Source organism: Molothrus aeneus, chromosome 3, assembly GCF_037042795.1.
Source record: "Molothrus aeneus isolate 106 chromosome 3, BPBGC_Maene_1.0, whole genome shotgun sequence".
NCBI classification, from domain to species: Eukaryota; Metazoa; Chordata; class Aves; order Passeriformes; family Icteridae; genus Molothrus; species Molothrus aeneus.
The window spans coordinates 78,600,778-78,615,646 of NC_089648.1; the positions used below are offsets into that span (position 1 = coordinate 78,600,778).

The 14,869-nt window shown below is 35.3% G+C and overlaps 1 protein-coding gene across 4 annotated transcripts in view; it reads right to left on the reverse strand.

Annotated features, from left to right (window-relative positions):
- The window catches only part of ASAP2 (ArfGAP with SH3 domain, ankyrin repeat and PH domain 2), an 84,443-nt gene that overhangs the window by 9,416 nt on the left and 60,158 nt on the right, over positions 1-14,869 (reverse strand). For 3 of the 4 annotated variants that reach the window (XM_066547233.1, XM_066547232.1, XM_066547235.1), the window contains 11 exons: positions 13,419-13,552; positions 12,593-12,687; positions 10,745-10,934; positions 10,248-10,333; positions 9,933-10,048; positions 9,410-9,477; positions 8,508-8,621; positions 5,504-5,759; positions 2,920-3,081; positions 1,881-2,049; positions 484-551 (listed from right to left, as the gene is read on the reverse strand). In XM_066547233.1, the coding sequence (XP_066403330.1) occupies positions 484-551; positions 1,881-2,049; positions 2,920-3,081; positions 5,504-5,759; positions 8,508-8,621; positions 9,410-9,477; positions 9,933-10,048; positions 10,248-10,333; positions 10,745-10,934; positions 12,593-12,687; positions 13,419-13,552 (1,458 nt within the window). The remainder of the gene's footprint in view (positions 1-483; positions 552-1,880; positions 2,050-2,919; positions 3,082-5,503; positions 5,760-8,507; positions 8,622-9,409; positions 9,478-9,932; positions 10,049-10,247; positions 10,334-10,744; positions 10,935-12,592; positions 12,688-13,418; positions 13,553-14,869) is intronic. The other variant, XM_066547234.1, reaches the window with a different exon arrangement.

The following is a 14,869-nucleotide window of genomic DNA, read 5'->3' on the forward strand; positions in this document are numbered from 1 at the left end:
TGAAAAGCAGAACCAGAGGCAGTGGACACAAACTGAAACACAGGAGCCCCTGTCTGAACATCAGGAAACATTTTGTCAGTGTGGGGGTGACACAGCACTGGGACACGCTGCCCAGAGAGGTTGTGGAGTCTCCATCCTCTGGGCACAGTCCTGGGTGATCCACTCTTGCTGACCCTTCTTTAGGGAAGGGTTAGATCTGATAACCTGCAGAGGTCCCTCCCAATATCAACCATTCTGTGTTTATATTTATTACATGGTCCCATTGTTGACTTTATGTGGCCCATAGCTCTGCTCATGCTAAAGAACTTGAGGCATCAGGGCCTACACAATCACAAAGAGAAACAAGAAGAATGTTGGCACTGATTTTATTTAAATGTGTAGGGTAAATGAACAGATTAAAGAAAACCTCAACAAACCCACACTCTCCCTTTGATTGTTATGACAGCTTAACTATAATAAAATAAATCTCTAAACCACAATTACCAGGTTGTTGTAGAGACCCAAGTCCTCTGGTCTGCCCTTTGTTAGTTAAGCCAGATGACTTCTCAGTCCTGTGCAGAAAGTGGGAAATGGGTCCATTTCAGAAACAAACAAGAACTCAAAAAGCAACAATACAGAGTACTTTCCAAATTTTAAAAATCTTGGCCTGTCTTCAGTAAAATCTGGTGACAGCTATTTTGTTTTTAAAAGCACTACTTTTCTTCTGTATTCCTGATTAAGTGAATTGAAAGTTACACCTAATTTTAAAAAAATAAGGCAGAAAAATAATACAAGTTTGATTATTGCAATTTATGTCTTTTCCTGAGATTCGAAGTTTCTTTCACTGCTATTTTATTTTTTTCTTAAAATTATTCATCCATATTAGTCTGTACATTATAGAAAGTTTCAACAATTTTGTCTACCTTTTATGTAGTATGGTACATCAAAAAAAAGGGCTAGAAAAGAGCTTAAGGGTCAAGGTTGCTTTCATCTTTCAGTCCCAATTTGCAAATGAAACATTATTTCTTCCAAAATTTGATCAAAGGCCCTATTTTCTAGATTTCTCATTACCTTATTGATCTCCCCTGGTTCCCGCCTCAGTATTTAATTTTACTGCAATGCCCCAAACTGAACACAGCAGTCCTGCTGAGGCACCACTGATGTTGAGACAGTTGAGATAATTAATTCCTATAGTTTGCAGGCTCAGGTAAAACTATATTCTTTAACTCTTCCACAACAGCACTAGGTCATCTGCCTTACTTACAATGTCCTTACAGATCCTTCTTCTAAGGACTTTTGCTTACCTATACTCTGCTGTTCTCCATGCTTCATCCCTGTAGTTGATTATTCTTAATTACTAAGAATGACACCCTTCTTTTCCCTTGACTACTCCTTCAGTTTCTCAAGGATGTTTTGGATATGATTCTGTTTTCCAGTGCATATGTGCTCCTAACTTACTTTTCTGCAAATTTAAAAGTTTTTTTTTCTTTTCCAGATCTCTCTACTTCTGCCACAAATGGAAAGATTCAATGGAACAGAACTTATACAAAGCACGTGAACAATAAATAGCACAATCAGACATTAGATCCCATTATCTCCTATTTGTTACTAGATGAGAATAAGGAATTGAATATTTTTTATAGTTTTTTTTATCTCCATCATAGCTAGGCATTCTGGAGATATTCAGATAACCTTAAATCACTAGGCTGTCTTGTTTTTCCTGTAGTAATCCTTGATTACTGTAGTATTCATCTACATCCTTAGCATCTGCCTTCTGTTCATTCTCACATGAACACATCACTGCCAAAAGCATGCATGCTTTATTGATGATTGCATGTTATAGATATATTAAGTTACTAAAAATGATGAAGTATATTAAAGATTAAAATGACATCAGTTACCCAGGAATAGGCTTTCTCTGAGAGATTCTGCTAGGAGGTTGTGGAGGCAGTGGTGGTGGGGTTGGCTTGTTTTGTGGAGGAGCTGGCTGCTGTTTTGATTGCTGGTTCAGAGCTTCTATAATGCTGGCTGTCTTTGCCACTGGAGGCGGTGGTGCTGGAGAAAGTACATCTATATAGGAAAGTTAGACAGAAACATGGAATTAAATTTCTATTTACCATTTCATTTCTTGGGTTCTCATAACAGGTTCCCCTGTTACAGGATGTATGTAAGAAAAATGCTTTACTACATGTAATGGAAGGAGGACCTCTTTGGAAAATGGTTTACCTTTTGTTTCACCTAATCAAAGCTGGAGACCTCACAAGCACTTAAATTTATTCAAGCATTAAAGTGCAAGCAAAGAAAATTCTTACTGAAGTCAGTCACATTCTTGAAAACAGTAGATCAGAATACATTTTTAAAGTGCTAACATTATTTGTCCAGTCAATACCTTCAGTCTGTGTTTTATGGAAAAGTAACCAAGTGAGTAATATCTGACAAATTTTATTTAGAGGAACAACTTTTCTTAAAATCTTGTTGTGATTCACAACTAACAGCAGACTAGGTTTAGCAATTAATTAAAATTGCTATTGAATTCTTAAAACCACAAAAAACAGCAGCTGGCAATGAATTAAAACATCCTTTTGCATTCCAGTGATCTGCAAGAATCAAGCAAAATGTGGAGACACAGCCCCAAGCCTACATGTAACACTCACCTTCACAACTAATGAGCAATACAGCACAAAAACTATACATATATATATATATATAAATAAAATGATAAGCCCTTTAGCTGTAGTAATAGATGGTGTTTCCTGCTGACCCTGCACTACACCATACAGTACTCACTGGAGCATCAGAGAAGATAGTTTGTTACTGGATGGGAACGATAGGCCAAAGCTACAGTCACCAAAAGAGGAAGTATGAGTTGTGGAAATGGAAAAATAAGCCAACTGTGATTAGATACAGTAGAAGGGAGAACAGGGGAAAGTGGAAACATACTTGTAGATGTTACACGCAATGGCGGCACAGGGGGATGAATAGCTGGTGGATCTGATGAAGACCTCTGCCTGCTTATACTTTCCACTCCTAAAGAATTTGTCTTCCACATTGCATTAGATGAAGAAATTGTCTGAATACCACTGCCAAGAACTGAAGGCTGAACTAAAAAGAGAGGAAAATACTGCATTATTATTATTACTTACCCTAAGCACAAAGTGTTAATATTCACACCTGTGCTTTCAGAAATGGTGTGGATGGACCACTGTATTCAGCAACACTATATTCATCAACTATAGTCACTGCATCCTGATGGAATGCCAGAGCAGAAATCAGTCTGGTGTTAGAAATTACAGAAAAAATCACCCAGAAACTTCTAACACTTTACCTAAACAAAATTTGTCTCCAGTCATTACTTTAAAATATATCAATACTTGAAAAAGCAGATTTCTCAGTAAGAAGGCAGAAGGCACATCTTGCTACCTTCTTTAGTCCCTGACTGATAACTGTAATTTTCTCAGGTACTGCAAGAAAAGGACCTCACTCTTCCATAAGCATGAGCACACATTGCTGACTCAAAGTGAAACATCAGTTTTGACTTAGAAATAAAATAAAACTGTAAACCTGAATTTCACTCAAGCAAGAAGCTATAATAACTAGTTGTGAAACAGTCACAAAGTACTTCTTCAGAGCCTCTTAAATTACTTCATTCTGAAGAGCTGCCTCCTCTTTTCATAAAAACAGTCCACAGGTTTTCTTTACAAAGCCAGCATTTTGCACATATTATGCCATTTCTCACTACTCACTGCATGAGTATCATATTAAGAAAAGATGAAACAGAGTAAGGTATGAACAAATATTAGGTTGCAGGGAAAAGCATAAAAGGCTCAGAAGACTTGGAAAACAGCCTAAAGCTATGAGGATAAAGGAGCAATAATACACCATAAGCATAACATTAACAACATCAGCAACTGAAAAGAAGCTACAGTCAACGATACTATTATAGCTTTTAACTAAGTATATAAATTAATAGGCTAATACATCGCTAGAGTAAAGAATATGAGCTAATAATAGGCAGGGAGCATTGTCTTCATGGCATGAGTTGTATTACAGTGATGCCAAGAAGTTTGGGGTTGGGAATGAAATTAAAATGACACTTCTTGAAATGTGTCATTTAAGCAAGGGCTAAGTGTGGGTATGGTTGGCCATGATTAAAATAATATCAAAGGATAAAACAGTCTTTTTAATTATTCAATTTTTCACTAATTCAGAGATAGAATCTAACAGTTAAACAAACCAGGCAAGCTCCTTGAGTAAATTTTCCTGTTTGGTGGGGAAAATATTCCTTTCCACCAAGTGAAAAAATGTTGTCTAGATATTAAGGTTAGACTTCATGTGAAATGTCAAAGTAATCCTGCCTTGGTTAAGTTTTACATATAACTAAACTTCCCCCACTCCCATCCTACCCTTTCCAAGTAACCCAAAACCAGACTTTTCTGTTCTCCGTTTTTCTGCCCGTTTTATGCAGCCATTCCATAACTGACTTTTCATATTACACAGAAGATCAGATTGCCATCTCAGGCACAATCACTGGTGCATGGAGTCCTGCATTTTGACCTCTGCACAGTGCTCCCAAAGGCAGAAGTCACTCATGTGTGCCAGAACATTTCCTGATCATATCTCCTCTTAGGGGGTCTGAATACAGCACCACAGAAAACCATGTGTTTAATAGTAACTTTTCTTGAATAGAATTGAATACATAAATTTAGCCTCCATGAAAGATGGTGGATAATAAAGGTATTACAACAATGAAACACATTGAATATGACCTGTACTAAGAGGACCTATTCGGATTTCTCTATGTTTCTTTACTGTGATGCAAACAGATTACATATGAAGATAGGAATGAAGTTCACAGCACCAGCTTTAATGGTAGATTTTGCAATCACACAACCCTCTGAATTAGGATGAGACACATACTTTTACACTGTTCTAACGATCTAGGGACAACCAGTAATTGGCAGCTGTGTTTTCAGTCAGATATCAGGTCGTGAAAATCATTCAGTTCTCCACATCATGACACTTACACTTTTATTTCAACAATCCTGAAGTATGTATTTATTAAGAGAAGAATTTGCAAGGTTAAGATCTCATGCTCTGCATACACTCTCCATTCTCTGAGGTCTGAAACAAAGTTTGATGGCAGACAAATGCTATTGAAATTTTATCTTTACAGTGAACCCTGACAATGACGTCTTCAAGAAACAGAAGTATGAAAAGATTGAATATAACCAAAAAATTGATGAGCTACATTGACTGAAGACATCCTTTTAATAAATGGTTTAACTCTGGTGAGGTTATCTGGGTATTGTTTTCCCAAACACTACTGGGTACTGCCTTGCAGGTATACCAATAATCAAACTCAGAAGACGTTATGTAGATTCACTTCAAGGATTTAAATTGAGGCCACCAATAACTGTTCCAATACTTACCTGTGCTAAATAACTGTAAGACAAAACCTAAAAATTACTTTAAAAAAACAACTTATGATCCTATTCTTCTAATATACAATTATATTTTCTAGTACCTTTGCCAATATTCCTTGGAGGTAGAGGAGGTGCACTACTTGTAACAGGTACTGCAGGCTGAATGGGAGGTGGACTGCCACTGAGTATTGCTCCATATGTTTCATTCTGTAATATACTTGGCATAAATCCTCTTTGCTTGTCCTTAGCAATGTTTGCTGCATCTCTTGCCAAGGATGCTACATTAGGCTGAAGTTGGTTTGATCCAAGCTGGTAGAAGCTGACAGGCCTGTCCTCTCTCCGGTTGGGACTGGGTTGCTTTAACACAATAAAAAAAGTACTCATTGATATCACATTAGTTGTACTCATTTTATTTATTAGTTAATAGAAAGTTATTAGTTTCTAAAAAGAAAAAATGGCATCTAAAATGCGTTTCTGTTGCTTTTAATACATAGCCTAAAACCTACATTCTGCCCTCTTCAAACCAAAGTAACTGTGCACCCTAACAATGCACCATAACAACAACAACAAAAGATTTAAGGTGAATTGCGCTTCAAAACTATTCATATATTCTCATTTCTTCAGTAGTACACTGCTACAGGATACTACTGTATCCCTATCCACACAAGACTATACTTCTACAGATAACCAGAATAGATTTTCAGGTTGGATCAAATAAAGTTTTCCTGCATCAAAATATCCAGCAGTATTTTCAAAACTAAATAAATAACTGTAGGTCCTAAGCCTCATCTGAAGTTCAGCAGAGCTAAATCCCAAATGGATGATCATGATCCCATAACCCAGACAAGATTTCATCTAAGTATTCTACCTGTAGCTCAGCCTACAACAAATGAGTAGCCAAAACTTCTCTTAAACTCTTTTTAGCTCACTAGTATTACTGGATAAGTTTGGGAGATTACTTAATTGGCAGCTGGGATGGAACATTGCTCATCCTACACACGTTATCAAATTCTATCAGATTAGCTGGTTTTGAGATTTACGGCAATCATCTGCACTTAGCATTATTCTTCCTGTTTCAACAGCAAGCATAGTCATTTCTATTATCAAATGATAATTAAAATAGCTAGAGTTACAAATTCATATGGCTAGTACAGCAATGGACTTTAACAATCCACAGCCCAGAGAGCATAAATATACCTTCAGAAATAGTGCTAGATAAACATGCTATACTGACATATTGTCTGTATGAAATTAGAATAACAATTTATAGTAATAGCATCTAGGCAGAATAAAGATTTACATCAACAGTATCACTAACAAGCAATTGATTTTCCTCTGAATACATTCAATGATTACTTCTGGATTCATCATGCAGGGCCTTTAGATCTGTTATAGAACAGCATTATAACTCCAAGATTTATCAGAACTATGTACATTATAGTCCCTACCCTTGCTTTGGCTTACCGGCCTCACTCCTCATTGGCTGACACTCTCCATTCCCTTACCTCTCCACTGTCCTAGTTCTGGGACTTGTTTCAGTCCACACCTTCTTCTGCTTTCTAAACCAGCAGAAGTTCTTTTTCATGTTTATGATTCAGCTTTTCACTGGCTCACCAAACTGAAGCAGTACGGGGACAAATGTGTGCCAGAGTGGAGGCAAAAGCTGAGACAGGACCAGGCAGCCATGGTGTACAACAACAGCAGAAACCAGTTGAATTATCTTAACCTTCTTTTAGGTTATAGTCTCTCATATATGAAATGTTCTAGACTAAAAGAAATTTCAGACATGACCTCTTCTGACACAGATTACAAAATCTATTCAGCTGTCTTACCAGCAAAACACATCCAATAGTTTGACATTTAAAAACAAAACTCTGATGTGATCCTAAGCAACAGCAGTATTCACCTGTGCAAACAACATAGTCACAGACACTGGGACTCTGTGATTAATAGTCTTTAATCTTCTTTCAAAAGTCCTTGGAGTATAAACTTACTAATAGTGGGCAGTGAAATAGGAGCTTCATAATTTTAGCCACACTGTTGAGTAGCATATACCTTCCTATTTGAGATGGAGCTCAGGGACCAGTCAAAAAAACCCCACTTAACTGCAGAAGGCAACTGGCAACAATGAAGAAAGTGAAGGACAAGAACAGATCAAAAAACAAATTTAGATCATGCCTGAAAGGGATTAGCATTTGTAAATAACCAAAAAATTTTACACTTGGAAAACATGGGACCTCTAAAGGTTTCAATTTGTTTTATCAAAATGATCATCATTACTATTGTTATTATCTGGAGGGTGATAAAATATATAGGAATACATAAATATGAGGATAGAGTATGCTCATGCAGAAGAACTGGATCTAACAGCTCACAGATTTCAGAAATTAAATTTTGAAAATGCAATGAAATTTTTGTGCTATTGAAATGTTTTGCAATATGACCATCATTCAAGCCATCTGGATATGGTCCTGGGCAACTGGCTCCAGGTGATCCTGGTGTAGCAAGGAGGTTAGACTTCCAACCCCAACCATTCTGGGATTCTGGACCTAAAAGTACCACAACTCCACTAAACATTTCCGGGATGAAAAGCATGAAAATGAAAAAATATTTTATACATGAAGATTCAGAATTAAGACCCTACCCTGCTGTTAATGGATGCAGCTTATTTAATGCAGAGGTTCAGTTGAAGACAAAACAATGCATAAACTGTTTTAAAGTTAGAGTCATTGACTGGAGATATTTTACAAACATGAGGAGATAGTGTGAGGTGCCTTCCATTGTAAAGGCAATTTTCCCAGTTCATGTTGGATCTGCTTCACAATCAGCAGATCTAAATATTCCTGATATATTGAAACCAACTATTGACTTGATTGAAAAGAATATATAACACATGGCTAATAATTTGGGACCACATGGTCATTTTTTAAGAGGAAAAAGAAGACCAAGTATAATTCCAGAAACAAAAATTTAAGCTACTGCATTTTACTACAGAGATTTATTTCACAGTGTCTTCATATCCATAATAAAAGCTAAGTTATTGAAATAATTATGAACATCACACTTACACATAGATGTGCACAGAAAAATAATATTGATACAAACCTGTAGCTTTTCATCCACATCATCATCACTTTCATCCAGATCTTCATGAAGTAACCGCCATTCATATTCTACATGAACATGAGAATTAAATCTTCCAGACAGTGCTTGAGTAAGCTAAGGTAAAAAAAGATGACTGTTGACACTTATGTTATGGGCAGTACTTATTTTAAAACAACATATTTAAAAGCAAACAAAGTCCATAAATAGGAAGAATCTTGATTTCAGCAATCTGAAAAGTTACTGCACTGAAGTAAATTTAAATTATGCTGTGTTACCAAATACAACACAAATAAATCAAAAGTTACTAGACATTTCATTAACCATTGTAGATCCATTCTCCATTTTCTGATAAGAAGCACCACATAGTATTTGCTTTGGTTTAGAAATTGCAATTCAAAGAAATTAACTGCAATGGCAGTTTCCTTGAATCCGAGTGACTTATTAAGAAGCGTTGACCCCCCTAATACGATGGGGCATCCACAACTTCTCTGGGCAACAAGATAACGGCCTTCATCCATGACCTTCACTCATAAAAAGTACTGTAGTAATTAGATTTCAAGGAGATGTCAGACACTTCGATCCATAGAATCATTTAGGTTGGAAAAGACCTTTAAGATCCAACCATGAACCCAGAACTGCCACATCTACCACTAAACCATAGCCCTATCTACACTATTTCTGAATACCTCCAAGAAAGGTGACTCAACCACTCCCTTGCATCTGAAGAAAAATATTGTTTTCTTCTTAAAAGCATATAACTTTATGTAAGCATATGAAAATTTCTGAGGACATAACTATTTCTACTACATCACTATTGCATCTGGAATAGATTCACTGAATATTCAGCTGCAAATTGTTAAATGATCAGACCTGAAATGCACACACAGAATGACAATACTCACCAATTCTTCACAGTGAGTATGTTTTAAACGTTTAGCTATATCAAGTGGTGTCTCTCCTGCTTCATTTGCTATATTACAGCAAAAAAAGAAATGCATGATGAGAGGTGTCACTATTAACATGTCCATTACTAAAAAGACAAACCTGCATAATAAAGTACCAGAGCAACACATTCGAAAACTCCTCTCTTTCTTTTATAGGTAGGTCCAGCTTATATCAACCCTCTGAACATGACAAGCAGTAGCAATTCAAGATGCCATATATACATATGAATGATAGCCATGAAATGGCAGTATATAACTTGACAACAAAAGAGCAATTAAAAATCTAAACCTGTTTAAAAACTAAGTGTAATATATAAGTCAATTTTAAACTTGAAATAAACAGTGAATACTGATTCTCTAATAATGAAGATTTACAGAATTATGATAAACAACAGAGGAGAAAATGCACTTATTCCAACTTCACTGTTTCTTATCTGAAGCAATGACAAATAGGAAATTGAAGTACACATTACCCTTTTACCTATTTCAATAGAAGCCTTCCCTCTCAGCAGCAGTTTGAGGCACTCAACGTTGTCTGTTAGACAGCAATAATGCAGGGCTGTGCTACCTTTACAGGTTTGCTTATCTAGATTGCCACTTTTGGAGTACAAGAAAGAAGAAAGGTAATTAAACATAAGTTTCCTAATCTATATTATTAAGCTACTCTCATTAGAAGATTTTCAAAAAATAAAATGACATTTGCAAATACAGCTTTAGTACTTCAGTAATTGTATTTATTTAGCATTTATATTACTTTACATAAAAGCAATGTCAGTATTTAGCTTTCCATACTTACCTGTTCTGCACTAAAAAGTCAACTATATGAAGGGATGTTCGATCAACTGATCTAACAGCAAGGTGCAGTGCTGTTTCATCTTGCTCCTAAGAATAAAATGAAAAATGATATTTGTTTCTTCTTCTTCTGAAGAAGAAATTTTAGTAAGACATGAATTAAATCAAATAAACATGTAATTTCAAAATATTCAAATGTGCTACCATTAAAACATCTGTGAAGACTTGCTGTGTCCCTTTTGTTCCTTTAAAGTAAATAAATAAATAAATGGGTTGAAAACTAATGGATCATTGAATGCTTTAGTATTTAATGTTTTAATACATTTAAAATAAGATAGTACTTGGGAACAATTTTAGATTAAACTATTTAGTCTCTTCTTTTTTAATTGTTAAATTACATCATTAGAATTACATACATTCAGAACAGTGTTTCAGATATTATTTCAAATAATTTTTAATTAATGAATGCACATTTTGTCTAATAAAATTTACAACACTTACATGACCATTGGCCAGTGGAATTTTTTCTGTGAGATCCACCCCATCAGCATACACTTGAACTAATCCAAGAATGTCTCTTGATTTCACTGCTTCACAAAGAGCGTGCAATTTAGCTGCATTGTCTGCATGCTTCTTCCTTGCATATTTTCTCTCAATATACTTGGCAGTAATGTAATCTTTTCTTGCATTCCTGAAATTGAATGTGATTTACTTATATAACTTTCAGCTGAAGATACATATTATCATTTCCATAAATACATGCAAGTCATTTGAAATCCTTCATTATGATAATTTTTCTTTTTAAATATGCATGTAACCATGCAGTTTCATATTTCAAGTATGAAATGTAGTTACAGAAAATGAATCAAATATCCAATATGAAGATGGACCACAAATTTCTTCTTCCAAACTCTGCGATGATGTTGAGATCAAGACTATCTAGCTCTATGTACAGAAGCTACATCAAAGCTTCATAATGTTGGTTTATGTTGCCTTGCAAGTTTATGTTTACCTGACTTGGTACTCCTACACAAGGAGGGGTGGAAAGGGATGGAAGGCATGGGATACCAAAAAAAAAATAATCTATCTTATACCTCTGCACACCACTATCCAGGCCTTGAATTTGAATTCACAGGAGTATGTTTTTTAAACTCTTCACCATAACTGTAACAGGGAGGATAAGTTGGACCTTTTAGCAACATTTCTAAACCAAGATGAAAACTTAGTCCACCTGACTCAGCACAAGTTATCACTTCTGCTGTTGATGCCCAGTAACACATCCACTCCTCTTCCCATCACTCCAAGGCAGGAGTTTGCTTGCCTCCCAAAGGCATAACTCCTTAGCAGCTCTTGGGATGAACACAGCATTGCACAGAAGACAATTGACAAAGTCATACCATATCATCTAGATACTATGTAATGGGCAACAAGTAAAAAAAACCCCAATAAATAATAATAAATTGATTGAATCAATGGATAACTCTTGTTCATAAAGCATTTGATAGCAGTCAGGTTCTTGTTTCTATAAAATAGCCCAAATTTTGATAATTTCTGAGGTATCAAACGAAATTATCTTTTTAAATACAAATTTTTAGAAGTGTTCCTATTATATTGATTCAGCATATGGTAAAATTATTGGTAATTTAAATTCTTAATATTAATACTCTGCATTTTTATTGATAGTAGTAGTCCAAAACTATCTAAACTGCCTTGTTTAACACTGGTTTTGTCAGAATGCTAAAAATACACCTAATGTAAAATCAGCTTCATCCAGAGCCAATTCTTCTGGGTTTGTTTCTGCATTGTTTACTAGCTCTTTCATGATGAGTAGTATCCAGCCAAGTAGGCAGCTGTCCTTGCTGTATCTCTGCCATCACTGTTCAGTGCTTTCGAGGAATTCAGTTAAATGATCTGTCTCCATTCCACACAGACTTGGGTCCTAGGTGTAGTTTCTAAATGCTGTTCTGTATCTTTCAAGTAAATGTGCACTTTATTACAATTTCTATTTTGTTTTCAAATAGCACAAAATTAATTGCTTTTGTTTTAATCCCTATCTTTGTATGACTTCAAGGTTCCCAACAAGTCGTAGTTAATTTGTTTCTTTCCCACAAACCATGATTCAAAGATTTGGTAAGATATTCCTTACTATTAGAGTAGGTACAGTCAGATAAAACTCAATAAAAAAGACATGCAAAGCATCAGAAGAAAGGTTTACTCCTCAGCTATAAGACCATAAATAAGATATTACACATCTTCCATGGCCTACCAGTGCAAACCATAATGGCACAGCCCCTTAGCAATATTAAATTAAATGCCTGCCTTTCTCAGAAGTAGTGGCTCTTTACTTACATATCACTGCTTGGATTAGGTTTGACCACTTCATCAACTGGAAGACAGAATTCCATAATCTCATTAAATCCAGCATTCCCAATATTCTTTGCAAGCTGTTAAAAAACAAAATCCCACAGCTCAATTAATAAACGTGTTCAGTTATTAGCCACAGACACAACTAGGGGAGAACAAGGGAAAATGAGAGTTGGGACCTCTTATTTCTGATTTCTTGGCCTGCTGCTATGTCAGCAATAACAAACAGATTAGGGACTTTTTTTGGATGTGAATTTTCAACTGGGATTTAGTACATGAACAAATAACTGCAGAATAATCCATCAAGACACCAGTTCTTACAATAAATGCAAATACTCTGTGCTGGGTAAGAACACACATACGAACTGTCATGGAGCAGCTGATAAGTGGCAACTTCTTTGTGTAGCAAAGCTGACTACATTTTTTTCCTTTGGGGATTAAAGTTGTCTTCTAAAATAGTGCTAAATAATTAATGGGTTAAGTATTTGTGAAGTCCTCCAATTTTTAATCTGAAGCACATTTTTATGCCAAACAGCTGTGTTCTTTTAAAAAGCAACTCAGGATAAAAAGATTTGAAAATACAAAAAATATTAAGCCTCTACTAATTTGAGTTCTAAGATAAGAAAGAGTTTACAGTAGGACACTATGTTCCAGAAGATTCCAATAAATTTAAAAAATTAAGCTTTCTTAAATAGTGTTTATCTAGAGACAACTTCAGGATTAGAACATCTTGCTAAAGTGACAAAAAATATACTTGTGTTAGAAGTATTTTACAGTACTATTTTTAAGTTAATAAAAGCAATTTGATTACCAGAAGTTCAGATGTTCCCAGCACATCTAATGTAAGTGACTGCATTCTGGAATAGTGAACACCAAGTTCTCTATGGATTCCTGAGCATTCAATGCAAGTTAAAATTCCCAAATTTGTTGAAAGCCAGGTAGGATCTGTAACAGAAGGCACCCACAGAATTAAAATTATTCATGCAATTATTTCATCTAGAAAATGTAGAATACACAAATTAAATTCTGTAAAATAAGATTCTTGTAGATTAAATTTTTTTGTTAATTTATGTCTTTACATTTATTCTACCAGGAAAAAAATCCAGGACCTTTTTTAATGCTGAAAGAAGTGAAGAGGAGAATTTTTATTTCATTTTTGTGAAAGACATTGCTATCCAAGGGAGCCCATTAATCACTCCAGTTTGTCATTCTTCAAACAACTTTCAGGAGTTGCATTTTCCCACCACCAGTATAATGGTGTCATACTCTCAACTGGGAATACAGGCGCAGTTTAAACTGAAATAACAATGTTTATTTACAGGGTTGGGGTTCTTTTCTACTTCAAATATAGACTTTCAACCATGTGAAGCAGAAGTGATTCCGAGGTGCACACACAGCCCACATTACAAGATTCTCACTCGACTACTTCAAAGATATTAAGGCTCATCCCTCTCCTTTCATAGCCCTTGAAAGTCTTTTCTCCTGGTATTTTGCATTTACTGCATCATTCCCTCATCTTCCAGCCAAATAACTCATTTCTGAAGATTGAGACAGCTTAGCAATTAATTTGTTTGATAAGGTTTGTTAGTTGCCATTTACACTGTCCTTTTCTAAGACAGCAGGCTTGACTCTTCCCATAGCCCTATACAGGACTTATTGCTGGAAGTAACGATCAATTTGTAAAGTGCACACAGCATCCAAGCAGATGTTTGCAGCTACATTTTTACAACAAAAAACCCTAAGTCCTGCAGTGCCCCTGCAACACAAAAGAACACAAGAAACAGTAGGATTTTAAAAATAATTTGAAGAGGGTTAAAGTAGAAATTTATTGTTGAAGAAAACCAACACAGTAAACCACAGTCAGCAGGAGCATTCTTCTCAAAATGAGTATAGTCTTAGACATATTCCCTGTTTCACTTAGTCAAACATGATTAAAAAAAAAAAAAAGAGAAAAGGTATATTAAGAAAATGTTCAAGTAACTTATGGCTGCTCAGTTTTACCTAAATCTTACATTATTATCCCATATTTTATGTAAGTTCATTTGATTAATGTAAGCAAAAGCTACAATTAGAAAAATACATGGGAGAAAAATAAGCTTCGTAGTAACTTTTCTCCCCACCTGATAATAAGCACATAGCAAATCAATCTTATTAAAGTAGTTCCATTAAATTGTTAGCATATTCTACTATGTGTATAATTTTTGTGAAATAATGAGTAAAAGTGAAAGTATAAAACATTAGTTTAAAGATTCTCATGAGACA